The sequence below is a fragment of the Syngnathoides biaculeatus genome, chromosome 12 (assembly GCF_019802595.1).
Source record: "Syngnathoides biaculeatus isolate LvHL_M chromosome 12, ASM1980259v1, whole genome shotgun sequence".
NCBI classification, from domain to species: domain Eukaryota; kingdom Metazoa; phylum Chordata; class Actinopteri; order Syngnathiformes; family Syngnathidae; genus Syngnathoides; species Syngnathoides biaculeatus.
The window spans coordinates 25343708-25371609 of NC_084651.1; the positions used below are offsets into that span (position 1 = coordinate 25343708).

General features: G+C 40.5%; 1 protein-coding gene across 11 annotated transcripts in view; it reads right to left on the reverse strand.

Annotated features, from left to right (window-relative positions):
• The window catches only part of ltbp1 (latent transforming growth factor beta binding protein 1), a 183492-nt gene that overhangs the window by 80404 nt on the left and 75186 nt on the right, over window positions 1-27902 (reverse strand). For all 11 annotated transcript variants that reach the window (XM_061836278.1, XM_061836282.1, XM_061836279.1 and 8 more), the window contains 2 exons: window positions 15044-15146; window positions 7286-7345 (listed from right to left, as the gene is read on the reverse strand). In XM_061836278.1, coding sequence (XP_061692262.1) covers window positions 7286-7345; window positions 15044-15146 — 163 coding nt within the window. The remainder of the gene's footprint in view (window positions 1-7285; window positions 7346-15043; window positions 15147-27902) is intronic.

A 27902-nucleotide genomic window follows, 5' to 3' on the forward strand; every position in this document is an offset into this window, starting at 1 on the left:
CGGCAATGATCGAAGAGCGTTGCTTGGTTTTTTTTTTTGTTTTTTTTTTCACAAAAAAAGTTGCTCCATGATTATTATATCCCTCATTGGGCTGAAATCCTTCACGTGCGTTAAAATATGGGCTTTGTCCTTAATAATAACCACGGTCATCCGACTGAAGCTCAAGTCTTTATGTGCACCATGTCCGTTGGTGTTAATCCTTTTTCTATTTTTTTTCTTTTTTTAATGATGGTAACCATCAGTTCCACGGTCAAAAATAAAAAAAAACTGTTTTCTTCTATTGGGCCATAATGTGTAAAAAGGTGGGGGAAAAGGGCAAATATCTCCCAATGCACAAACACAAATAGGCAGAAACACTATGTCGCTGGGGCCATAATGGCAACAACAGTTTTCATTTGAAGTGGTCCTTTGCAATTGAGTGTATACAATGCTGTTATTATTATATTATGTTATTTCTTTTTTTTTTTTTTGCATATCACAGACAAAAGTTACAAATCACCAAACCAACTTTAATATCACTCAGACAACCCAAAGAAATACAAAATGCAGTTTTGAGATAATTCAATTTATTAAGGCACAAAAAACTGGAAACCTTTCTGACCCTTTGTGAAAAAGTTTCCCCCTAAACGGGTTGTGCCAACCTTCGTACCAATAACTGAGATCAAGTGTTTGCGATAATTGGTGATGAGTCTTTCAATACACTGTGGATGAATTTTGGCCCACTCTTCTTTGCAGAATTGTTTCAACTCTCCCATATTGGAGGGCTTTCTGGGGTGAACTGTCCATTTAAGGTCACACCACAGCATCTCCATTGAATTTAGATCCGTAATTTGAGTTGGCCAGTCCAAAACATTTTTTTTAGCCATTCAGAGGTGGACTTGCTAGTGTGTTTCAGATTGTTGTCCTACTGCATGATCCAAGAGCACTTCAGTTTGAGGGCACGGACTGATGGCTGGATCTCCTTCAGGAATTTCTGGTACGCAGGAGAATTTATTGTTCCATCAATCACAGCAAGTTGTCCTGGTCATGAGGGAACAAAGCAGCCCCAGAGCACCACACTACCACCACCCTGCTTCACTGTTGTTATAATGTTCTGTGACATTTTTACACCCATTGTAACGGGCCGCACACCTCCCAAAATGTTACATTTTTGATTCGTAAATCCACAGGTTGTTTCTCCAATAGTCTTGAGGATCATCAAGATGGTTTTTTTGGGCAAATGTAAGATGAGCCTTTGTATCCTTTGCTGAGAGCAGGGGTTTCCGCCTGGGAACCCTCCCTTGGATGCCATTTTTGCCATTGTCTTCCTTATGGTAGCATCATGAACACTGACCTTAACTGAGGCCAACAAGGCCAGCAAGTCTTTAAATGTTGTTTGAGGGTTTTTTTGTGACTTCATGGATGAGTTGTTGTCACACTTGGAGTAATTTTAGTTGTCTGTCCAATCCTGGGAAGGTTTTTCACTGGTCACAGTTTTTCTCCATTTGGGGATAATGGCTCTGACAGTGGTTTGCTGGAGTCCCAAGCCTTGGAAATAGCTTTTCAATTTTTTCCAGAGTAATGGATTCCCATCACTTTTTTTTTTCATTTCTTCTTGAATTGATTTGGCTCATGGCATGATGCATTGGTTCTTGAGATCTTGTAGCTTATTTCATGTTTTTTTTTTCTGACATTCTTTTTGAGTTATTTCTTGATTCAACCTGTATGGTGGTAATCACATTGGTGTGTGGCTTGTGAAAACTAAAATCACCATTTGTAAAATCTTAGTACCAAAATTGGAGCCGCAGCGTTCACATGAAAGCTGTTTGGCTTAAATTAGCCTAGCTTAGACTGCTAACAACAAAACATGTCTGTTTTCCAATATTTACTGAGGAGGATAACACTACACGTCCTGCAAAACCTACGTATTGTATACAACGAGGATCGTGAGTACTAATAAGAAGTTGGACGACTGGAAACGTCAACTTAAACTTGCTTATCGGCCTAGTATTACTTAGCTTAGCTTGATAACAATGAGACGCGTTTGTGATCAATGCGTGGATGTTGAAGAAACATCGAACGTGAGTACATTCATAACTTGTACGACGAGGGACATGAAGATTTACAGGAAATTTAAGAAGTTTTATCTTAGTACAACTCAGTACCCAAATTGGTGCCGTATTGTTCGCATTGAAGTTGCTCGGCCTAAATTAGTCTAGCGCGCTAACAGCATTATCTACGTAGAGTATTCAATGAGGACCTAACATCAAACATGGACTCAACCTTCAACTACTAGACTGAGGGCCATTGTGGTTTGAATCCCTTCCATCCACATATCCTTTAAATCGCGATATCCTTCATATTTTCACACAGGTACTATGTGATTTATGTACCTTATGTGCTGTGTTTATGTGATTGTTTTCATTTGACCTTAACTTTAACATAGATTGGGAAGTATGTGAATTGTGTATGTGCTGATTTTGTTTATTTGATTGTGCCTTCTTTTTGACCATCTGGAGCCAGTTGGGCAGCACAATATTGTGCTACCTGTTGGCCGATCCCAAGCCCGGATAAATGCAGAGGGTTGCGTCAGGAAGGGCATCCGGTGTAAAACTGTGCCAAACATATATATGAGCGTTCATCATACAAATTCCATAACGGTTAGGTTGTTGCCCGGGGTTCCTACACCCACACCCGGAAATGTTAATATGCAAGGTGTAGGTAGAAATTCAGATAATGCAGGTCGAAGACAAAACAGAAGACGAAAGCGGCTTAGTCGGCAGAACAAGAAGAGAAATGCATAGACCCTACAGCTCTGTGTAGGGACTTTGAATGTTGGGACTATGACAGGAAAAGCACAAGAGTTAGTTTACATGAAAATAAGGAGAAAGGTTGATACATTGTGCATCTAAGAAAGCAAGTGGAAAGGGAGAAAGGCTAGAAGTTTAGGTGCAGGGTTAAATTATTTTACCACAGAGTAGATGGGAAGAGAAATGGAGTAGGGGTTATTTTAAAAGAAGAGCTGGCTAAGAATGTCTTGGAGGTCAAAAGAGTATCAGATCAAATGATGATGATGAAACCTGAAATTGAGGGTGTTATCTATAATGTGGTTAGCGGCTATGCCCCACAGGTAGGATGTGACCTCGAGTTGAAAGACAAATTCTGGAAGGAACTAGACAAAGTAGTCCTGAGCATTCCAGACAGTTTCAATGGACATGTTGGTGAAGGAAACAGGGGCAATGAAGAAGTGATGAGTAAGTACCGCAAACAGCAAAGGACCTTTGAGGGGCAGATGGTGGTGGACTTTGCAAAAAGGATGGAATTGGGAGTGGTGAAGACTTGTTTCCAGAAGAGACAGAAACATAGAGTGACCTAAAAGAGCGTAGGGTAGAAGCACACAGGTGGATTATATTTTGTGCAGATGATGTAATCTGAAGGAGGTTACCAACTATAAGGTTATGGTGGGGGAGAGTGTAGCTCGACAGCACAGCATGGTGGTGTGTAGGATGACTCTGGTAGAATGTAGGAAGATTAAGAAGACAAAGGTAGAGCAGAGAATCAGGTAGTGGAAGTTGAGAAAGGAAGAATGTTGTGTGGCCTTTCGGAAAGAGGTGAGACGGGCTCTCGATGGTCAGTAAGAGCACCCAGAATACTGGAATACTACTGCCAAGGTATTCAGAGAGGCAGGCAGGAGAGTACTTGGAGTGTCTTCTGGTAGGAAAGGGGAGAAGGAGACTTGGTGGTGGAACACCAAAATACAGGAAGTCATCCAAGGAAAGAGATTAGCAAAGAAGACACGGAGAGGACTGAGGAGAGGAGTAAGGAAAATATTGAGATGTGTTGTAGGACAAAGGTAGAGGTGGCGAAGGCTAAACAAATGGCATAAAACACGTACTCCGGGTTGAATACGAAAGAAGAAAAGGATCTCTACAGGTTGACCAGAGAGAGGGATACAGATTGGGAAGGATGTGCAGCAGGTAAAGGTGATTAAGGATAGAGATGGAAATATGTTGACTGGTGTCAGTAGTGTGCTAAGTAGATGGAAAGAGTGAATAATGAATGAAGAAAATGCGAGAGAAGGTAGAGAAGAAGAGGCAAGCGTGAATGACTGGGAAGTGGCAATGGTTACTAAGGGAGAAGGTAAAAAGGCACTGAACAGAATGAAAAATGGAAAGACAGTTGATCCCGATGCCATACCAGTGGAGGTATGGAAGCAATTTGGTGAGGTGGCTGTCAAGTTATTCACCAACTTATTCAATAGAATACTAGCGGGAGAGAAGATGCCAGAAGAATGGAGGAAAAGTGTGCTCGTCCCCATTTTTAAGAAGTAAGGCGAAGTTCAGAACTGTGGAAACTACGGAGGAATAAAGATGATGAGCCACACAATGAAGTTATGGGAAAGAGTAGTGGAGGCTAGAGTTAGGACCGAAGTAAGTATCTGCGAGCAATCGTATGGTTTCATGCCTAGAAAGAGTATAACAGATGCATTATTTGCCTTGAGGATGCTTGTGGAAAAGTACAGCGAAGGACAGAAGGAGCTACGTTGTATATTTGTAGACCGAGAGAAAGCCTATGACAGAGTAACATGAGAGGAACTGTGGTACTGCATGCGCAAGTCTGGTGTGGCGGAAAAATATGTTAGAATAGTACAGGACATACATGAGGGCAGCAGAACAGAGGTGAGATGTGCCGTTGGTGTGTCAGAAGAGTTTAAGGTGGAGTTGGGACTACATCAAGGATCCACGCTGAGCCCCTTCCTATTTGCTATAGTAATGGATAGGCTGACAGACGAGCTTAGGCTGGAATCCCCTCGGACCACGAAGTTCTCAGATGATATTGTGATCTGCAGTGAAAGCAGGGAGCAGGCGGAGGAACAATTAGAAAGATGGAGGTACGCACTGGAAACGAGAGGAATGAAGATTAACCAAAGTAAAACAGAATATGTGCGTGAATGAGAGGGGCAGAGGAGGAAGAGTGAAGCTCCAGGGAGAAGAGATGGCGAGGGTGGATGACTTCAAATACTTGGGGTCAACAATCCAAAGCAATGGTGAGTGTGGTAAGGAAGTGAAGAAATGCGTCCAAGCGGGAAGGAACAGTTGGCGGAAGGTGTCTGGTGTTCTATGTGACAGAAGAGTATCTGCTAGGATGAAGGGTAAAGTGTATAAATCAGTGGTGATTCCGGCCATGATGTACGGATTAGAGACTGTGGCTCTGAAGAAACAACAGGAAGCAGAACTGGAGGTAGCAGAAATGAAGACGCTGAGGTTCCCGCTTGGTGGGAACAGGTCGGATAGGATTGGAAATTAGCTCATTAGAGGGACACCCAAAGTTGGGACTTTTTGGAGACACCTAAGAAACATGAGGACACTGTGTATTAGAGAGGACGATGCACGAGATAGGCTTAGATGGAAAAAGATGAGACGCTGTGGCAACCCCTAACGAGACAAGCCGAAATAAATACAAGTGTGTGATCTGCAAAAAAAATAAATCGAGAAAGGGGCAAATAATTTTTCACGTCACTGTACATAAACAATGCATCCATCCATCCATCATCCGACCCTAACAATGGTCACTAGAGTGTTTGAGCCTATCGCAGCTTTTATCAGGCAGGATACCTGTACCCTGTATTTGTGGCCAGCCAACGGCAGGCCACATAAAAACAAACAACCAGTCACACCCACAATCACACCTACGGGAAACTTAGAGACTTCCATTAATGCAGGGGTGCTCAATGTGTCGATCGTGATCGGCAGTTTTGGTCGATCACGAGACGGCATCTTCCACCACCCCCCACCCCCCCAAAAGACATCAGCCGATGACATTTTTTTTTTTTTTTTATACATTTCGGCAGCATAAGGAACATTTTCTAACAAAGACCTGCTGCTCAGCCACACACTCTCCCACCTGTTCACCTTTACTGGCCCCCTCCACTCTTACAGGGGTACACTCATAATTACAAATGTTACAGTACTCACGCAGCCAATCAATGTGGTTTATAATGACAACGCCCACCATCGGTGGTTTGTTAGCAACACAGTCTGGGCAACGTAGAGCAAAGATGAGCTAGACATGCTGCTTATGTTTACTCTAGATAATAATGGCAAAAGTAAAAAAAGAAATGCTCTTGCTTTCAGATGCCATGAATGTTGGAGTATGTGAATAATTGAAGAAAAAGTGATGAAACTGGACGAGATGTTCTCTTTTCAAGTGAGAAAGGTCTGGTCTGACGCTAAAGTCAAAGTATAGGATGAGATGGTCTACGTTACAATTCCCCCATGGCACAGTCTGATCGAGGATGAAAGCACAGACAATGCAGTGCACAAGAAGCTGATTATGTATTTTAAATATAGGAAGCAACATAACATTAACCTTAAAATTGTTTGGGAGTATCATTCAGCTTTCAACATCCATTGCGAGAGATATTTTCCGAGCACTAATTCAGTTTTACACCAAGAAAAACAGATGGGGATATCATTATGGATTAAAAAAATTAATAAATGAAACAGAGTTGGAAGTGACCTTTCAAATTTATAGTTCATAATTGCCTTGGTTTGGTTGGCAATGTATTTTGTTGGTTTGTTGACATTTTCATTGTAAGTTTGGAAAAACAAATCAAATTGTTTTTAAAAATATTCCGATGGGAATGTAACTGCTGTAATCTGAATCTTTTAATGAGCCTTGTAACTTCAATGGATGACACAGTGCATACGTCTGATGTTGCTCACAGTGCAGGGAGCACTCACGGGCTTAGTGTGTTTGCTCAGAAATGTAAAAAATTACAATGTTGACGTCAGCCTATCATCCACCTCGTCGCTTGACTCAGGTTCGCATTCTAGCAAGGTGCCCTCCTATTTACGGTCTCTCCTTTGCTTTCTCTTACATCCCCCCCGAGAGACTGGCTGCTTGAAAAGTAGATCTTGGGGTAAAAAAGTCTGGGCACCTGTGCATTACTGCATGTTTTTGAGATGTGCGAAGAAATTGGAGTGCCTGGAAAAAACCCACGCAGGCACGGGGAGAACATGCAAACTCCACACAGGAGGATGCTGGGAATTGAAGCCCAGGCCTCGGAAGTGTGAGACAAAAGCTCTAACCAGTCGCCCACCGGGCCACCTGTTGAACCCCATGGATAAAATGGGAATGAGTCAAATAAATGAGACAGTAGTGCAGTGAAAAACTATGTGCCATAGGTGTTTTTCTTTTTTAAAATAATTACTTCATCAATTTTGACTTAATCAAAGCCATGCATTAATGAGACCACAGAATAAATAATTCAAATAGATTAATGCAGAATGTTGCAAGTTTTTACCTTGGCAATGAGTGCTGTTGATTTTCTTGTAACCCTGAGGGCAGTCGATCAGAGGAATAACTGTTGAGTGAAAATAGAGAATTAAAATGGGGGAAATGCAAGTAATTTTATTCTTAAATGTGATAAATCATTAATAAAATCAATTAATAAGATACATTCACCATTGTTGGATTGTTGGATGAATGGATTATATGGATTTACAACTCACATTCACACTTACACACACTTTATAATTTCAAATGGTAATCTATACTTCTGTCTAACTCTCAGTTCATCCACAGGAGTCATTATGGATGGTACAGTATGTATTGGGAACCACAGCTAGGTGGTTCAGATTTACGGGTCCCAGATTTCCACACAGCAGGTTATGAGTGGGGTTGATTTCCTGTCATCCTTACTCTTTGGTGTCAAGGTCTATTTTATACAAATGAATTCCTATTGATCGCTTACGGCCATGCTACCCTGAGAACTTCATATCTGGGGAGCTAAGCAGGTTTGGCCCTGGTTAGTACTTGGATCGGATACCGACTGGGAATACCAGGTGCTTTAAGCTTCTCTCCCCAGCTAAATGCAATGGGGTTCCATCAGCAAGGGCATCTGGTGTAAAACTGGGCCAAACAAGTGTGCGTTCATGTAAGATGACACACTGTGGCAACCCCTAACGGGACAAGCTGAAAGAAGAATTCCTTTATTGATCATCAAGCCTTACACTGGTTTTAGTATTTATTGTTATTTGGTCCTTAAATCTGTTGTGGGAAAATGAAACTTGCTGCTTGGCAGCAACCAGCAGAGTCACTGCTGAATGCAGTGTAAAGAAGGACAACATGTGGTCGCTGTTTTGCAACAGTAATTTTACCCAGGGTACAATCCATATAGAGCTTGTGCATGTGACGTCGCCATTTTCATGGCGCCATATTGCCGGTCAAAAAGAGCTGCTTGACAGTTTTGGGGACATTGAACCAGAGCAGAATATTCACAATGCCCGAGACTTGTTGTGCTGTTGGTTGTTACAACAGATGAGAGAGATATTCAAAGAGATCACTTTGTGGAATACCAGCTGAAAAGACGAAAAGATTAATGGATTTCGCCAATTAAACGTGATGGATGGTGCCCAACCAAATACACACGACTGTGTAGCAATCACTTCACTTCAGGTAGGAATTATTCTTCTCAATCTCAAATTCCCAAGAAGTATTTATCATGCGAAATTGGCTCATTTGAGAACAATGCATTTAAAAAAGAAAAAAAACAACGATTGGGAGTCGTCTCCAACATACATGATGCGTGTTGCAGCCACACATTAATCTTCAGTAAACCTCTTCCCAACATACTTATTTTTTTTTAAATATGCATTATTTTCAAATGAGTCCAATGTGCATTGAAAAAAAGAAAATAAACCGTCGGTCACACATAGTTTTACCGAAGTTCAACATGTGGCCGCGACAAGCTTCGTGTACAGAGGAGCCAACCGTTTGTGTAAAACCTGGGGTCATTTATTTAAATATTGGTATTTTTATTGAAAAAAATCTGAGTGGCTCCATGACTATGTGCGATTTATTCTTGATTGAGAACAGATGCAGCAACGAAGTATTTGTATGCGTCCAGACTTTTCTATACTTTCAAACTCTTCTGTGTAAATCTCAACGACTTACTCACCAGATACATGTGTAGATCCAGTTGTCCAAGACAAGCGGAAGCAGTTTAATAGTCCAATTTCTTATCGGCAAAAACATCAACTTTGGCATTAAATATAGGTCCTCTATGCCAAGTGGCTCCCATTTTTCCACGTACCTTCGTTTATTATCACCTTCTAAATGTTTAACGGTATCGGACAAAACTCCGGGCAACGTGCTATAAAACGTATTTTTGCGTCGTCTCCAACTGACCTCGCATTGAAGAACGGTTTGCTTGACTGACACTTCCGGCCAGTGACATAATTTGATGATGTAGGTGCACAAGCTCTATAAATAGATTTACTAACAGATAATATATAAGATATTGCTTATTTGATAAATATAGGACAAATTCCAACCCAACAAAAACTAGCAATTCAAGTTCTTGTTGAACTATTCTTCCCACAATACATGATGTCCTTAGGGGGCGAAAGTGCCACGAGAAAGTCAAATTTTGTGCCAAAATTGAAGCATCCCTGCTATTGGTGACCAACCCTTGTTTACAGAATTAGTGTGTAGGATTGTTGTCATTCCAGTCCCAGGATAGCATAAAGGTTGACAATGAATTCTTTCAAGAAATTACAATCCCTCAGAGAAACCTCTTACACAAACACTACATCAGAGGAACCCATAAAAATATCACACTGGTTAACAGATCTCTGGATTCATTTAAATGTATTTCCTTGAAATATTTGTAGACCATGAATTCAACCGAAGTGGAAAACGTTTTGGGTAGTAGACACAAACAAGATAACTGAGATCAGGTCAAACACCCATGGGTCATTATGGCACAATACAATTTCATATAAATCAAAGCATTTAAAAAAAAAAATGAATCAAATATATGTGTCATCTTTTTAAACATAAATAGAGAGAAGCACAAACTGCAACTTATTGTAGAGCACCGTTACTAATTATGATTGACAAAACTAATGAAAAATTAGATATTTGAAAGCTAATCCACTAATAGGGAATCATTGTCTGAGGAAAAAGTGTGTCACAACACGATGTCAAATGTTTTTAAGATGCAAAAGCAAAAGATACAATACATGCAGAGCAAGCAAGAAAGACTTATCCTGACAAATTGACCTTCAATATTTAATTTCAACACCTAAACACTAAGGAGCACCAGGTCTGTGACACTTTTAATTAAGATAAAAATAAACTACAGATCCATTTATGCTTTTCCTTTCAATATCAGCTCCAACTTTTTTAATTTTTTTTTTGTCATGGGCAACTTAGTTCAACAATCACAAAATAATAAAAAAAAATATATATATAAATAGCTATTCAACTTGAGAGTGCACAACTCAAACAGTTTAAAAGCACAACCTGAACTTACTTGCACTGACCCCTAACATCTGTGTTGGATAGGCTATTCACAGTATATATAGTATTAGGTGTTACTAACATTATGGGTGGCCTTTACACTTTTAAATGAATCACTGATTGAAATCATGTTCGAAGAAAGGCTCAAGAGGTGACACTGGTTTGTTTACCGGAAAAAATAAAATAATGCACATTTTTTTCCAAAAATATTTTTAAAAAAATCAATAGAGCATATTATATTTAGGTATGGATGAAAAAGAAAACATACAATCACATTGTATAGTCGTATACAGGTACATAAAGTGGTAAAAAAGTTATACATATACATTTTGATATAATATTCGATGTCTTATGTTACACATTTATTTATATTACAGGAATGTGCTTCACCAATCTGAACTCTGACCTTCTGGGGGGGAAGTTTCCATTTTACGATCGTTCGCATAGCATATTTGTTGCTACTGAACCAAACATCAGAAATGACTCCCATTAATGTGTTTTAACATAAACAAAGACAAAAACTGATGACTACAATGGCTAGTTGTGTAGCCGCTTTTAAAAGAAATATGTCATGACTTCTGCCAAACCTGACGGGGCCAAACTGGAAGCAAATCAACATGACCTGAAAGTGCGGAGTACGACCGTACGATCATTTAAAAAAAAACCGATAGCACACACGATTGAAATGCTTGCTTTTTTTAAGTCCCTATTACACTCATTTCTACGTAGTTTGAGCTTTCGTTTTGATCGCGACCTGACGGTATGAAGAGCTACTACAGATTGTAGCGGAACGGGGGCAAGAGACTCCACTATTAGCACGGTGGACCGTCCCTTCAAAGCACTGACAATAATGAGAAATAATGTGAACCAAGACTCTTTGGATTAAAAAAAAAAATTCCCTCACAAACACCATGGATGGCACAGAGTGACATGCTGTGGGAGCAGGATGGGATCACTGTTCATGAATGCTGGAAGCAATATAACTGGACCAATTCATCAATGATGAGTTTGACAGTGTTGCACCAAAGGTAGCTACAGTGAAAAAAATAAGTATTTAAACACCCTGCTATATTGCAACTTCTCCTGCTTAGAAATCATGGAGGGGTCTGAAATTTTCATCATAGGTGCATGTCCACTATGTGAGACATAATCTAAAAAGAAAAATTCAGAAATCACAATGTATGTTTTTTTTTATGATTTATTTGTGTGATACACCTGCAAAAAAAAAAATTGAACACCTGAGAAAACTAATATTTGGTACAGTAGCCTTTGTTTGCAATTACAGAGGTCAAACATTCACCAGGTTTGCCCACACTGCAGAGGGATTTTGGCCCACTCCTCCACACAGAGCTTCTCTAGATCAGACAGGTTTCTGGGGTGTTGCTGAGAAACACGGCATTTCAACTCCCTCCAAATATTTTCTATTGGTTTTAAGCCTGGAGACTGGCTAGGCCACGCCAGAACCTTGATATTCTTCTTACGGAGCCACTCCTTGGTTTTCCTGGCTGTGTGCTTCGGGTCATTGTCATGTTGAAAGACCTAGCCACGACCCATCTTCAATGCTCTGACTGAGGGAAAGAGGTTGTTCCCCAAAATCTCACAATACATGGCCGCAGTCATCCTCTCCTTAATACAGTGCAGTCATCCTGTCCCATGTGTAGAAAAACACCCCCAAAGCATGAGGCTACCACCCCCTTGCTTCACAGTAGGGCTGATGTTCTTGGGATGGAACTCATCATTCATCTTCTTCCAAACACAGTTGGTGGAATTCTGACCAAAAAGTTCCATTTTGGTCTCATTTGACCACAAAACTTTCTCCCATGACTCCTCTGTATCATCCAAATTGTCATTGGCAAACTCAAGATGGGCCTTGACATGTGCTGGTTTAAGCGGGGCACCCTTCCGTGCCATGCATGATTTCAAACCATGACGTCTTAGTTTCTTACCAACAGTCACCTTGGAAACGGTGGTCCCAGCTCTTTTCAGGTCATTGACCAAGTCCTGTTGTGTAGTCCTCGGCTGATTCCTCACCTTTCTAAGGATCATTGAGACCCCACGAGGACTTGCATGGTGCTCCACTCCGATTGAGATTGACTGTCATGTTTAGCTTCTTCCATTTTATAATGATTGCTCCAACAGTGGACATTTTTTCACCAAGCTACTTGGCGATTTCTCCGTAGCCCATTCCAGCCGTGTGGAGTTGTACAATTTTGTCTCATTGGTCTTGCCCATGTTAAAAGTTTGAGTCTTCTTGATTGTATGGGGTGGACAGATGTCTTTATGCAGCAAATGACCTCACACAGCTGCATCTGATTCAGGATAATACATGGAGTGGAGGCAGACTTTTAAAGGTGGACTAACAGGTCTTTGAGGGTCAGAATTCTAGCTGATAGGTGTTCAAATACTTATTTGCAGCTGTATCTCACAAATAAATCATTAAAAAAATAATACATTGTGATTTCTGGATTTTTCTTTTAAGATTACCTCTCTCACAGAAAACATCCACCTTTAAACATAATATATGTGCATGAATGTGAGGGGCGGAGGAGGAAGACTGAAGCTCCAGGGAGAAGAGATAGCGAGGGTGGATGACTTCAAATAATTGGGGTCAACAGAGAGCAATGGAGAGTGTGGTAAAGAAGTGAAGAAACAGGTCAAAGCGGGATGGAACAGTTGGCGGAAGGTGTCTGGTGTTCTATGCGATAGAAGAGTCTCCGCTAGGATGAAGAGCAAAGTTTATAAAACAGTGGTGAGGCCGGCCATGATGTACGGATTAGAGACGGTGGCACTGAAGAAACAACAAGAAGCAGAACTGGAGGTAGCAGAAATGAAGATGCTGAGGTTCTACTTTGAGTGAACAGGTTGGATAGGAATAGAAACGAGCTGATTAGAGGGACAGCAAAAGTTGGATGTTTTGGAGACAAGGTTCGAGAGAGCAGACTTAGATGGTTAGGACATGTTCAGAGATGAGAAAGTGAGTATATTGGTAGAAGGGTGCTGAGGATGGAGCAGCCAGGCAAAAGAGCGAGAGGAAGACCAAAGAAAAGGTTTATGGATGTTGTGAGGAAGGACATGAGGACAGTGGGTGTTAGAGAAGAAGATGCATGAAATAGGCTTAGATGGAAAAACATGACATGCTGTGGCGACCCATAACAGGACAAGCCGAAAGGAAAAGAAGAAGAAGAAGACAGTGTTCATGCACCTATGATGAAAATTTCAGACCCCTCCATGATTTCTAAGTGGGAAAACTTGCAATATAGCAGGGTGGTCAAATATTTATTTTCTTCACTATACGATGGATATTTTTCAGATTGGAGATGAATCTGGTGTTTCTTTTGAAGTCTTGGCCAAGAATGTGTAATGTAGTGGATAAACTGCACTATGCACAAACGTTTTATGCACAAATGTGTAATGCATTTTTTTTTTAGTTAAACAGTGTTAAATAGTCTATTTATTTAAGACTGTAATATGTGTTATCAACATTATTAATAAAATGTTATGCCATCGTTGAACATTTATTTTAGTTGGTTGATGGATTCTGCAGGGACCAGGACACAAGCGTGTCCTTTGGCCTGTTCCAAGATTAAGTTACCACTAGCTTATCCACAATGATTATTGTTAATGATTGTTGTACGGACATTTTTTTGAAAAACAATAAAAGTACAAACCTAAAAAAATATAAATAAAGATCATTCCTAATATTTTGAGCATATGGGAAGCAGCAAATTGGTGGTGCGCATTGTACATTTGTAGAAGAGTTTTCCTGATTTTTTTAGGTCAACTTCGGGTTTGTGCATTATACCTCTAAATGCATTCTACTCGAGAAATTACGGTAAATGTTTGGCGAATACAATACATGATAGAATGTGTGGATTTTTTTTTACACGTTTACATATTGTCAATTTTCTACACATCATTGTCTGTACTTGGGATGTTGTATTCTGCCTTTTTTCAGACAGATACCACTGTTAGTATTTACTCCAATACTCACTGGTACTGAGTAATTTCTTTTTTTTTTTTCTTTCTCCTGTTCGGCTGTTATGTCAAGCAAAATTGAGAATCTCTATCCCTTTTATGCTGGAACAGCTTTACTGTGCTACAATTAATTTTTTAAGGTGCTGCTGTGGTTTCTTAATATTAAAATGGATGTTTACTAATAATAATCAGAATCTATCAGTCAAACAAAACGAGGTTTCTAGAGGGGGAGAAAAAAAGACAAAAGACAAAGCACTAATTGTAAACAGGATGTGAAAAATAAATCATTATATCGACAACAATGAAACATTAAATACGAGTGTTGCTAGGGGGTGTAGTACTACACTTAGGGGCAAGGTAGAGTGTCCAATTAATGCATGTTTTTGGGATGTGGGAGGAAACCGGAGTGGCCAGAGAAAACCCATACAGGCACGGAGAGAACATGCAAACTCCACACAGGGAGAGCCGGGATTGAACTGTGGTCCTCAGAACTGTGAGGCCAAAGCTTTACAGCCCCGTGCCGCCCTAACTAAAGTCAATTAACTGTAAACGAAGACATTCCTTTCATTCTGACAACTGGTGAGGTGGATCTGAGATGGAACGGCCACTTTTATTGCCTTGAGCATTGGTGGTTCATATTGACAACATTCATGCGTACCTTATTCTTTGAAATAAAGCTGGTATCGGCTCTGGTATTGGTACTTGCCCATCCAACATTTTGTGTACTCAGTTGTAAGCCTAATTCTAAAATTGATTTTTAAAAATTAATCACAGCACTTACATTGTTTGTTTGGACATTTGTGGCATTTGTGGAAACCCCATGATGTCCCAATGGTTCCACAGCACTGTTCCTGTTTGGTCAGACCCGGCAGAGCTTTCCCACACTGAAACATAAGGAATAGTCAGTTCATACTATTAAATCATATACAGATCATTAACATAAACCATGCCATAAACAAGGTACAGGCAAATGGATTATCTAACAGTGAGCTACTTTTTCATTTGTTTCAAGGGCAGATATTTTGCAGACATGGAAACACCAAAGGCATGAAAAAGGTGACCAATACAAAGAAAAAGAGAAAAAGAAAAGGAGTGGCCTGGGGGATCCCCCGGTCCCACACAGAGATTGTTTTTTTATATTAACAAAAATTAAGGCGTTAAAAAAAAGCTTGTGGTTCCAATTTCCCGACCAGCCCTAAAAATTAACATCACATTTTTACACCATGTAATAAATCTGTCAGGGGTGTGGTTCTCCACGGCCACGTGCACAGCGAGCTAGCGCATCATGTGCTGCTCCAGAAGCACAGAAATAAGTCGCGTGTTTCACAGCAGCCGTGGCGGGCGGGGACTTGGCCTCATGTGCACTCCTGCTGGTTGGGAGCACCTGCACCTTGTTGCGCCCTGATTACATTGGATATTTAAGCCTTGTTTTTCATGCCACTTGTTGCCAGATCGTTGTCTGAATATGCATGTGTATTCATAAGTATCAGCTCACATAACTGCCTTGTCCCATGCCATAGTGTTACTGAGTCATATCAAGTCAAGTTACGTGAAGTTTTTTTTTTTGTGTGGTTTTTAACTGGAAAATATGATCCTTGAAGGCTGGAAATCACCGCTTGTAGGAATAATTGTGATCATAATTATCTTACATCTGCTTCCAATAAAGAAATGCTTTGCTCTGCTCTAGATAACGTGGCAGCCTCCTAGCAGAGATAGCAACAACAAAAACATCTCATCATCAGAACTGTTTGAACTGCTGCCTGAAATGATGACCACACATGTATTCAGGAATGTATTCAGCAATCTTCCACACATGCACACGCACATGAACAAACATGTACACTTTGTTTCCAACTGTTTTGCTTGCCGTCTCCTTTTTGTAACATCCATGTAAATAAGAGGCGTCTTAAAACTAAATAAATAGAGGTGCTGAGGAGAGGATAATCAGAGAGTGCAGTGGTGAATTGTACGAGAGTTTCTCTCCTCTCTCCTCGCGAGACTTGAATTGGTGTCTTTGCTTCCTTTTTTGTCCTGTTTAATGAATGTCTGATTGGTGAACCTGACATTTACTTGGTCCTTCGAGGCGGAACTCAAGATACCTGAGCTTTCCAGGGGCAGAGTTGACATCCAAGCAAAGATCGTGGCCACGGCACTTGAGACCCTTTTTGGGACTGGGCCTCGACTTTGCGCCTGGAGGCTGAGGGTTGACAAGAAGCCGTAGGAAGTAAAGGCATCTCTGGTGAGTAGGAAACTCCAACACTCATGAGGAATGAGTGAATGCGCGTCTGGGTGACTGCGGCAGAACCAAACCTCGAGAATACTAGTCCCTATCTAGTAGACTAATTTATAAAACCGAGAAAAGGGCAAGGTGTGTCCTGTATGTGAGCTCCGTAAAACGTGTGCATGTGTAAAAGTGTGAGTGGAGGTTCGCTACCTCATTTGAATAGGAAATTGAGTGACAACTGTTTGAGGATGCAGAGGTAAGAATTCTCCGCCACTTGTGGTAGAAGCTTGAGAATTACCTCAAACAGAACGTAATTGTCACCCTGTTCAGGGGGAAGTCAGTATAGTCACCCTCGGTGAACCACTGACTCCAACAGGGGAAAAACAAGAGCAAAATAGTTGATAAATAGTAAAATAGTTCAAACAGAACATCTGGAAAAAAAATAATAATGTGTAAGGACAAGAAGTTTGTATAAAGCCAATGACCTACTAAAATAAAACATCTAAATTTGTGGATAACACAATATGACTTTGCTGCCCAGCTCAACATACACACAAAAAATATATATAGTTAACCTGCAGGATAAAATAAGAGAAACACACACAACAAAAAAACAACAACAACAAAAAAAGGCTGGACTCAAGATGTTGTGAAAATGGCCATAAAGTTGATGTAACATAATTCGTCCAGGGAACGCAAGACTTGAGAAAATCTTACCACTTAAATGGTGTGGAAGTACAATAAATTTGTATGACAGCAAAGTACTTTCTCACAGCAGCAGGGAGTTCGAGGGTTAATATCGCGCACATCTGCTAGATTGAGAAAAAAAGCAAATTGTTCTGCCATTGGAAGAGTAAAATAAAATAATGAACCATTTAAAGAATATAGAATTGAAATGACTGCATGTTTTAAAGCAATCAGTGGCATTCCTGAAGATCACACTCCAGGGTGTGTGTATCAAGGGCAATTAAAAAATGCTCTTCATGCAAATTCAAATAATCCTACAAAACAATGGATTGAAAAACATTGGGTTGACAAACCGACTGGCAGCTTGTAACATAACGTTAACCAAGCACTACACGCAGAAAGAGTGCTACAAAATAAGAAAAAGAAAGTTGACACCTTTCTGACAGAGGAAGGAGAAATTTATGGAGCTTTATGCAAAACGTTTAATAATTGTGGCCGCAGATGAGAAAGAGAGTAACCATCTCCCCATCAAAACTGTCACAACTAATGCTCCCAAAATGCAACTTTTTAATTTGCCCCGTACGTTTGTTGGGAAGAGATGGCTTGCTGAAACTAGGACTGGGCTTAATTCCCTCTCTGACAGGAGAAATAGAAGTAAAAAGAAAAAAAGGAATTACTGGGAGGACAGTTAAATATCTTACAAAGTAGGAACCCAGCACTCTATTATTACATCTTAGATATTCCAAACAAACCTCCCACAAGATCAGGAGATTTCTTGCTGCAAACAGCTGAAGACATGATTGAACAACCACAAAATGACGTAGGAAGTGACTCATTGCACGTGACTATGTAGTATAAGATACTGTAAACCTTATAACAGCCCACACCAGACAAAATCATGATTATCTGTACTCAGATGGTATATCAGTCGTGGTGGCAGGAACAAGACTGACTGACAAACTAAATGCACTACACAAGGAATGGACACCACCACACACGTCATTACAACGGGAGTGGAAGAGTTTGGGACAATTTGTTTTGGTAGTACGAAATGTTCCTGATTGGACAGAAAAAGAACCAGATTTGGATTGGGACGACTGAACTGTACAGACAATATCTTATTTGACAGTCTTAAACAATCTGAGACCAGATGCTGCTGTATTCACGGTGGTATCACAATCTACACAGACAATACTGGAAAAATAGAGGAATAGCGACAACTCCAGGGAACACAGTGACACATGCAGAGCTACTACAAAATTTTCTCATAGCAGTTCAATTACCAAAAGAAATAGCCATATGTAAATGTGCAGCAAACACATCAAATACAGACAAAGAATCATTAGGAAATGGATTTACAGATAAAACAGCAAAAGAAGCAGCTACCAAAATTTTTATGGGATTAGCTGACCATGCAACAAATGAAGACATACTTTGACATGATGTGTTGAACAAAATGCAACAACAAAGCTTACCAGCAGAACTAAAAATGTGGAAAAAATTAGGTATTACATTACAAAATGGGAATTATGTCAGCACACATCCAAAAAAAAATTCTACCAAAAACATTTTTTAAGTGGGCAGGAATCTTGAGCCATGGGAAGTCTCAGGTCTCAACAGGGGGAATGGTAGCCCTGGTACAAAGGCATTACATGATCCATGGATTTAACTTGGATGCAAAAAACTTTTTTTTGTAGGGCATGTTTGATCTGTGTGTGACATAATCCATAAGGGAATATGCATCCAAAACCTGGTCAGTTTCCTCAAACTACACATCCATTCATCCCTCCATCCATTTTCTTAGCCGCTTATCCTCACAAGGGTCGCGGGGAGGGCTGGAGCCTATCCCGGCTGTCAACGGGCAGGAGGCAAGGTACACCCTGACCTGGTTGCCAGCCAATTGCAGGTCACATGGAGACAAACAGCCGCACTCACAATCACACGTAGGGGCAATTTGGACACAATGATAGATTTAGTCTAACTATACATACATTACAAGCACGTAAGGGTCTCATTCAATTCGAAACACTGTTTGGGAGACCATACAAATTACCAATATTTTCCAAACAATGAGAGATAGACGAATGATGAAGGAAAAAAAACACAAGTGGGTCCCTTTCAGGAGTTATTAAGAACCCCAAACAGCTTTAAAAAATTGCAAAAAGGGGTACTTGAGTTCATTTGTTGATTGTCGGAAAGTTTTTGTTTTTGAAACCATTGTTAACACATACAAAACTAATTTGTTTTTATTGCCCACTTGTACGATAGCTGTTCTCATTCCCACTGCCTAGGTCGCTGTAGTCTGATAACACATGGGAGTGAGACTGCTGTCATAATGGTGACTAAACAGTTAAATTTTTCTGTTGGGTATTGGATGAAAACGCTACCAGTTATTTTCAATTTTCTGTTAGAGTAGCACCTGTGGGAAGCACTCAAGGTCCCACCCCAAAAAAGTAAATAAAATAAAATAAAAATGAAACAAATTGGATAAATACATAAAAAACTGTCCAAAAGATTGTGTTGTTTGCACAGATCCAGAGAAAATACCAATGCTATTAATGGATAACGAATGAAAAAAAAAACTAAAAAGTTGGGGGATTCTGTGTATCCATTAGCTTCTTTTGAAAAACAAAAAAACATTGTTTTCTAAGGGCGTGTCACTAGGAAATTTCACATGCATCAATTTCATAGGATTAGAAACAAATTGGGAAATTTATCAGCATTGATGTGTGAAGCCATTTTTGTGCCACTGTCATGGTGGTGCGGCAGTAACTGTCTTTTTGATTTTTTTTTTAAGTCGGATGCCTTTTCTGACGCAACCCTTCAGCATTTATTCGGAGAGAGAGCTGGAGCCAATCCCAGCTAACTTCGGGCAGCGGCAGACTACACCCCGAACTGGTCACCAGCCAGTCGCAGTGCAGATGTCGACACCATCACTGAGCGGGAATCGATCCCACGCTGCCGTCACTCGAAATGTCCCTCTGAGGGAAACCCGAACTACAACATGGCCCGCAAGAGAAATTAGTTTGACATCCCTGTACTACACCATCAGAGAAAAAAAAAATTAACAAGTTACTATGCTTTAATAACTTTATTACTGCCATTTATCTATTCATCCTATGTCCGTTTATGAATTAAAATCTACTGTACATGCAGTTTTACCCGAACACCGGCATAGACTGAGCAAGAGCTGAATGACATGGACAAAATAGCAGAAAGAAACACGTGGATACACCTTACACGCTGTAAAAGGTCATCTCAGCTGAGTCACCGAAGGGGAAAGATGAGCAAAGTCCAGGATACGGTGGGTGCAGATTTATAGTATCTGAAAATACCTGAAGGCTGGTGAAGATTTAAAAGACACTTGACTCATTTTGGGGTGACTTGGTCGACATGACTTCAAAATGGCTAAATAATATGATAGCATGTTGGGCTGCAACATTGAAAGCCGTAATGATATTTTTGTTTATATGCTACTTTTGGACACCTGTAAAGCTGACAAAAATACATAAGAACAGAACCGAAAATTATACTCAGTCAACTATCCCTACCACACATAAGATAAAGAGGCACAACCTCATTTCAAATAACATTGGTAAACAACGATGCGGGAGTCAAGGAGGTATGAGAGGAGGACTCCATGTGTGCCTCCCAGTGAATCAGTTCAGCACTTTTTCAATTCCTTGGCAGAGTCTAATTGCTGGGGATTCCATCTATGGGCTTATGCTAAAGGAAACACTCATTTTCTTCTCACCATTTGCCAATTTACTGCTATCTTAAACGCGAATGCCATACAAAACAGTGTGTATACTATGGAGGGAGTTGAAGTATTTTAACCGAAAAAGCGTGAGGAACATTTTATTTTATTTTATTTTATTTTTACAAATGGGAAACTGGTTGTTATTAATGTAGAATGCAGCTAGCAGGGTAAACTATAGTTGCATCACGTGCATGGGCCCTAGACCACTCCTACGCGTGATTCCATCAGAAATCCCAACACAATGTACCCTGGAGGTGATGACTAAAACAACTCCTAACACCACTTGTCAAAAATGGAATAGTGTTCATCCAACAACTTGGGCAGTAAATGATAAATTGATATTTTCTACTAATGTTGCATTGGCTAATTTCTCCTGTGTTAGCTTTACAGGGACAGGTGTTAAGGTGGGAATTCTGAACAAAACATGGTGTCATGATATCCATCTCCAAACTGCCCCACTGCTGATAAATGCAGCAGGAACGTGTGCACTGGTATCATTGCTCTTATCTGTGACTGTGTTTCCATCCAAAGCAGAGGACATACAATTCGCCGCATCCATCTTTGGACCTCCCCTTGGTTTCTCCCGAAGGCGAAGGGGAGATCTGACATCCATTGATGCAAATGGCATCCCAACGGCATACCAGATGAGTATAAATTGGTTAATGAGATTGCTGCCGGATGGGAATCCATCTTGTTATGGATAACTCTGAATAAAAACGTTAACAGAATGAACAACATACATTACAATGTACAGAAACTAGGTAATTATACGGAAGCAGGCTTTATTGCCATAAGGGAATAACCAGCTGCAACCTCACTCATGACGTTCCAGAACCGCGTAGCAGTCGACATGCTCCTGGCCGAGAAGGGTGGCGACTGCTCAATGTTCGGTGACCAGTGTTGTTTATACCAAATAACACAGCACCTGATGGGTCACGCACAAGGGCCAGTCAAGGCCTCCGCCCCCTGAACCACAAGATGAAGGAGCACTCTGGTGTAAACAGATCACCCAGGTCTGAGTGGTGAGGGGAAAAAAAAAAAAGTTTGGCAAATCTGGTGTTCTCTGTCCTAGTTTCTATCGCTGTTTGCAGCTATTCTTGCATTGTGTGGATGTTGTTGTATTCCCTGCATAAAGCCATCACTTACCCAACTTATAACCACTGCTATTGCCCCGACAAATTCAAAATTGGCAGAAATATATCCACTATTGGCACAACAGAATAATGACAGTGATATTGTTGACCACGATGATGACGTTATGACTTCTCTTCCAGACCTGCTCTCTGATCCAGAAGATTACAAGTAATTAGTGCTATATTTTCCTCCGAGTGTAAGTCGAAAAGGCGATCTATTAGATGATTTAAGGATTTGAGCAAATGTAGGATAAACAGGAGGATAATGTAGAAATAATTGTAAATAGTATTAAGTAACTGCTTCTGACTGCAATGAAGAAATGCTTTGCTCTGCTCCAATTCAGTTACTGCTCTGCTTGCAATGAAGAATGCTTTGCTCTGCCTGCAATGAAGAATGCTTTGCGCTGCCTGAAATGAAGAATTCTTTGCTCTGCTCTAGAAAATGTGGTAGCAAATGTAGGATAAACGGGGGGAAAATGTATGAATAATTGTGATCATAATTATCATACATCTGCTTCCAATAAAGAATTGCTTTGCTCTGCTCTAGATAAGGTTGCACCCTCCTAGCAGGAGATAACAAGAACAAAAACATCTAATCATCAGAACTGTTAGAACTGCTGCCTGTTAAAGAAATGATGACCACACATGCATTCAGCAATCTTCCACACATGCACACACACATGAACAAACATGTACACTTTGTTTCCAACTGTTTTGCTTGCCGTCTCCTTTTTGTAACATCCATGTAAATAAGAGGCATCTTAAAACTAAATAAATAGAGGTGCGGAGGAGAGGATAATCAGAGAGTGCAGTGGTGAATTGTACGAGACAGTTCCTCTCCTCTCTCCTCGCGAGACTTGAACTGGCGTCTTTGCTTCCATTTTTCTCCTGTTTAATGAATGTCTGATTGGTGAACCTGACACCGCTCTAATCAGATCACGTATTCTAATCAGTCAGGTCAAACCAACATTTCCACATGACAGAAATAATGGGTGCTAACTTACTGTAATTATTTTATTTTAATTGAATTACTTCATACATACACAGGCTGGTGACACCTTTAGAGCATGAGTCCACAGAACGCTGGGATGTTTACGTACAACTGTTAGTGCAAGCACTAGTTTTGGTAGGCTACATAACGTTTTGGTTCCTGCTTGTGAGCATTATCATATTAAAAGTATGTGAACATACCTCAACCAATCCTTGAATGAAACTGCCGAGTACCGGTGACCACAAACACATTTTGCCTCTTTTGTTCTGACAAAGAGACAGTCGCGATCTAGTAGTGTTTTCATTGCCATGGTAACGAGCGTATGCAGTCACATTTGTGTTGACAAGAAGAAGCCGAGTGATCGTAAAAGACAGGATGTGGTGGTTTTGTAAACAATAGTGTACTTTATTGCTTTGCTTTGTGGCATGATGGTGCAGCACTAAGGAACTCCATAGTGACGCAAAGCATACTGGGAGCAAGTAAATAGCATTTAAAGTGGATGTTTTGTGTCAATTATTTCATGAGTCATTCTTTTATGTGTTGTTTTATTTGGTAGTTATGCTATTTTGTTTACTGTGGTGTGATCATTTTAGTTTCAATGTGACACCGTAGTGTGTACAACATCGTCAGTAATGACCTGCCTACACATGCACTGTGTGGTGTAATGTAAGATTCTTCTGCTTACAGATGTGAAATGCAATTGTACCTCACTGTCTCATGAGCGTCATACTATGGTAGCTTACAAGCACACTAAAACACCCGGCCACCAGACATTCGTCTTCGCAACTTATTCCATTTCTGTGTAGCATAATAGCTAAATGCCGCTTCACCCTGTTTGCCTTGGACTCTGCAGTCCACTATTTGACCGGACTCTGTCAATCTCAGAGCTCTCCTGGGTTTGTATTCCGTCAGCATTTCTTTCATGTGTTCAGGACCTAAATCACTGTAGGAATAATTCTGAATATAACTATCATACATCTGCTTCCAATAAAGAAATGCTTTGCTCTGCTCTAGATAACGTGGCATCCGCCTAGTAGGTGATAACAAGAACAAAAACATCACCAGAACTGTTGGAACCAGGAACACCTGCTGCCTGTTAAAGAAATGATGACCACACGTGTACTCATCAATCTTCCCCACACATGCACACACACATGAACAAACAAGTACACTTTGTTTCCAACTATGTTTTGTTGCCGTCTCCTTTTTGTAACATCCATGTAAATAAGGGGTGTCTTAAAACTAAATGAATAGAGGTGCTGAGGAGAGGATAATCAGAGAGTGGAGTGGCGAATTGTACGAGACAGTTCCTCTCTTCTCTCCTCGCGAGCTGTCAAACTTGAACTCGTGTCTTTGGTTCCTTTTTTGTCCCGTTTTTAGTCTAATTGCTAAACCTGACATTTACTTGGTCCTTCGAGGCGTATCTCAAGATACCTGAAGTGTTGAATTATGTTCTCATATTGGAGGGGGGGGGGGGGGTTACGTGATTCACTAACACCAATAAGTTGTGAGGGTGCGTTTCTTTTCTGTTCTGTTGCATTACGGGATGTATGGTGATACCGGAAACACTGTCACTCTGTTCACTGTGTGTGTCTATGGCATAAATAAATATATCCATATATATATATACATATAAAGAAAGAGACGGCGTCAATATTTTCCCTCTAACTATGGAAGACTTCAACAGGTTACAGGTTATGGGCCCAGGCGCGACACAAGTGGAGGAAGATGGCAGAGATTAGTTTTCGACAGTGACCTAAGTCACCTAAGAATCAACGGCTTGAAGGACACGATTCTTTCTACCGAAGACCCGGATCCGGAGTTGAACGCAGACTGCTTTGTGGAGCTGATCCAGTTCTTCGACGACACTAGCCTGGCACTGGTTATGAGGGAGGCGGAAAACGATGGTAAAAAGGCTCTTTAAATATTACTGAGACATTACGCAAGTCAGGGCAAACCCAGAATTATTGCCCTACATACCGATCTAACTTCCCTAAAGAAAGAGTCTGAAGAAACTATAACAGACTATATTATTCGTGCTGAAAAGACTGTTACCTCGTTGAGAAGTGCAGGATGAGTGATGGACTGGTAATAGCCATGATACTGAAGAGTCTTCCAGAATCATACAAACCTTTTGCGATCCACACAACACAGTGATGAAGAATTAACATTCACACAGTTCAAAAGTAAGCTGCGAAGTTATGAGGAAACTGAAAATTTTGACACTAAACCTAAGATGGACAATGTAATGAAAGTGGAGGTGACCTGCTACAGATGTGGAAACCGTGGCCACATATCCAGAGACTGTCAGCAAAACGGAACACCAAAGTGGTGTCACTATCACAGAAGCTCTACACACAATGATGATACATGCAGAAGAAAATCCAAGCACAAAGATGATACCAAACAAATTGCAGAAAGAGAACAGAAACATGAAGAGTAAGAGACATTTGTTTTCAAGGTCATTCAACAGTATCTTTCTCTGCCTCACAAGTTGAGAAAGATGGCACTGCTGAGACCTTTTCCGAGAATGGGCCTCAACTTTGCGCCTGGAGGCTGAGGGTTGACGAGAAGCCGAAGGAAGTAAAGACATCTCCGGTGAGTAGGAAACTCACACACTCATGAAGAATGAGCGAATGCGCATCTGGGTGACTGCGGCAGAACTAAACCTCGAGAATACTAGTCCCTATCGAGTAGACAAATTAGTCTATAAAACTGAGAAAAGGGCAACGTGTCTCCTGTACGTACTTGAGCTCCTTGAAAGGAGTGCATTTGTAAAAGTGTGAGTGGAGGTTTGCTACCTCATTTGAACAGAAAATTGAGTGACAACTGTTTGAGGATGCAGAGGTAAGAATTCTGCGTCAGTTATGGTAAAAGCTTGAGAATTACCACAAACAGAACGTAATTGTCACCCTGTTCAGGGGGAAGTCAGTTTAGTCACCCAAGGTGAACCACTGACTCCAACAGGCGAAAAACAAATGGCAAAATAGTTGATAAATAGCAAAATAGTTGATACAGAACATCTGACCAACAAAACTATTGTGTAAGGACTAGAAGATTGTATAAAGCCAACGTCCTACTAAAATCGTCTTCTTTTTCTTTCGGCTTGTCCCGTTAGGGGTCGCCACAGCGTGTCATCTTTTTTTTCATTTAAGCCTATCTTGTTCATCCTCCTCTCTAACACCCACTGTCCTCATGTCCTCCCTCACAACATCCATCAACCTTTTCTTTGGTCTTCCTCTCGCTCTTTTGCCTGGCAGCTCCATCCTCAGTCCTAATAAAATAAAACATCTAAATTTGTGGATAACACATTATGGCTTTGCTGGCCAGCTCAACACACACAAAAAATATATATATATAGTTAACCTGCAGGATAAAACACAAAAAAAAAAAAAAAAAAAAAATGGACTCAAGATTATGTGAAAACGGCCATAAAAGGTATCACATCTCATAAAGTGGATGTAACATAATTCCTAGACTTGAGAAAATGTTACCACTTAAATGGTGTGGAAGTACAACAAATTTGGATTTCTCCATGCGAATTCAAATAATCGTACAAAACAATGGATTGAAAAACATTGGGTTGACAAACTGACTGGCAGCCTGTAACAATACGTTAAGCAAGCACTACACGCGGAAAGAGTACTACAAAATAAGAAAAAGAAAGTTGACACCTTTCTGACAGAGGAAGGAGAAATTTATGGAGCTTTATGCGAAACATTTAATAACTGTGGTCGCAGAGGAGGAAGAGGCAGGGGAAGAGTAATGGGGAGGGGATGCAAATTTAATCAAAAAGAAATTATTTGCTCGTGTTCTGGAGAATAAGGTCACATTTCACGTGACTGCCCTAAAACAACACCAACCATCGCATAACTAGAGCAGCCATCTCCACATCAAAAATGTCACAACGAATGCTCCTAAAATGCAACTTTTTAATTTGCCCCATACGTTTGTTGGGAAGCGATGGCTTGCTGAAACTAGGACTGGGCTTAATTCCCTCTCTGACAGGAAATATAGAAGTAAAAAGAAAAAAAACAAATTACTGGGAGGACAGTTAAATATCTTACAAAGTAGGAACCCAGCACTCTATTATTACATCTTAGATATTCCAAACAAACCTCTTACAAGAACAGGAGATCTCTTGCTGCAAACAGCTCGAGACATGATTGAACAATCACAAAATGACATGGGAAGTTACTCATTGTATGTGACTATGTAGTATAAGATACTGTAAACTTGTAAAATTCCACACCAGACAAAATCATGATTGATTATCTGTACTCAGATGGTATATCAGTCGTAGTGGCAGGAACAAGACTAACTGACAAACTAAATGTATTACACAGGGAATGGACACCACCACACGCGTCATTGCACATACAAACTCAACAGGAATGACCCGGGTGGGGACTTCTGTGCCCGCCTCCGACCACCCTTCTGGCCTGCCTGGGTTTTTTGTTTTGTTGCATCTGGGATTTGTGCCTTGGGGGAGTAATCTCAGGGGCGTGGTCATGTCACTGCCTCAAACGAGTCTGTTCCTGGGAGCAGTCTATTAATCTGCAGCTCGTTTGTATTAATTATTCCATCCATATAACCCTCATGTGTCATGACATATGGCGTCAGTTTGTTGTGACTATATGGACTTCGTGTGCTTAGTTGTGCCTCGTTGCTATGTCCAGCGTTCCTTGTGCCTCATATTCATGATTACATATTTCTTGTTTATGTTTTTGTACCTTGCTTTTTTATCTCACGTTTTTGTATTATCACCTTTTTGGAAAGCCTACCCGTGTACCGATCTCAGCCTGGTATTAAATCTCCCTTGTAAACTAAGTCTTGCCTGAGTCA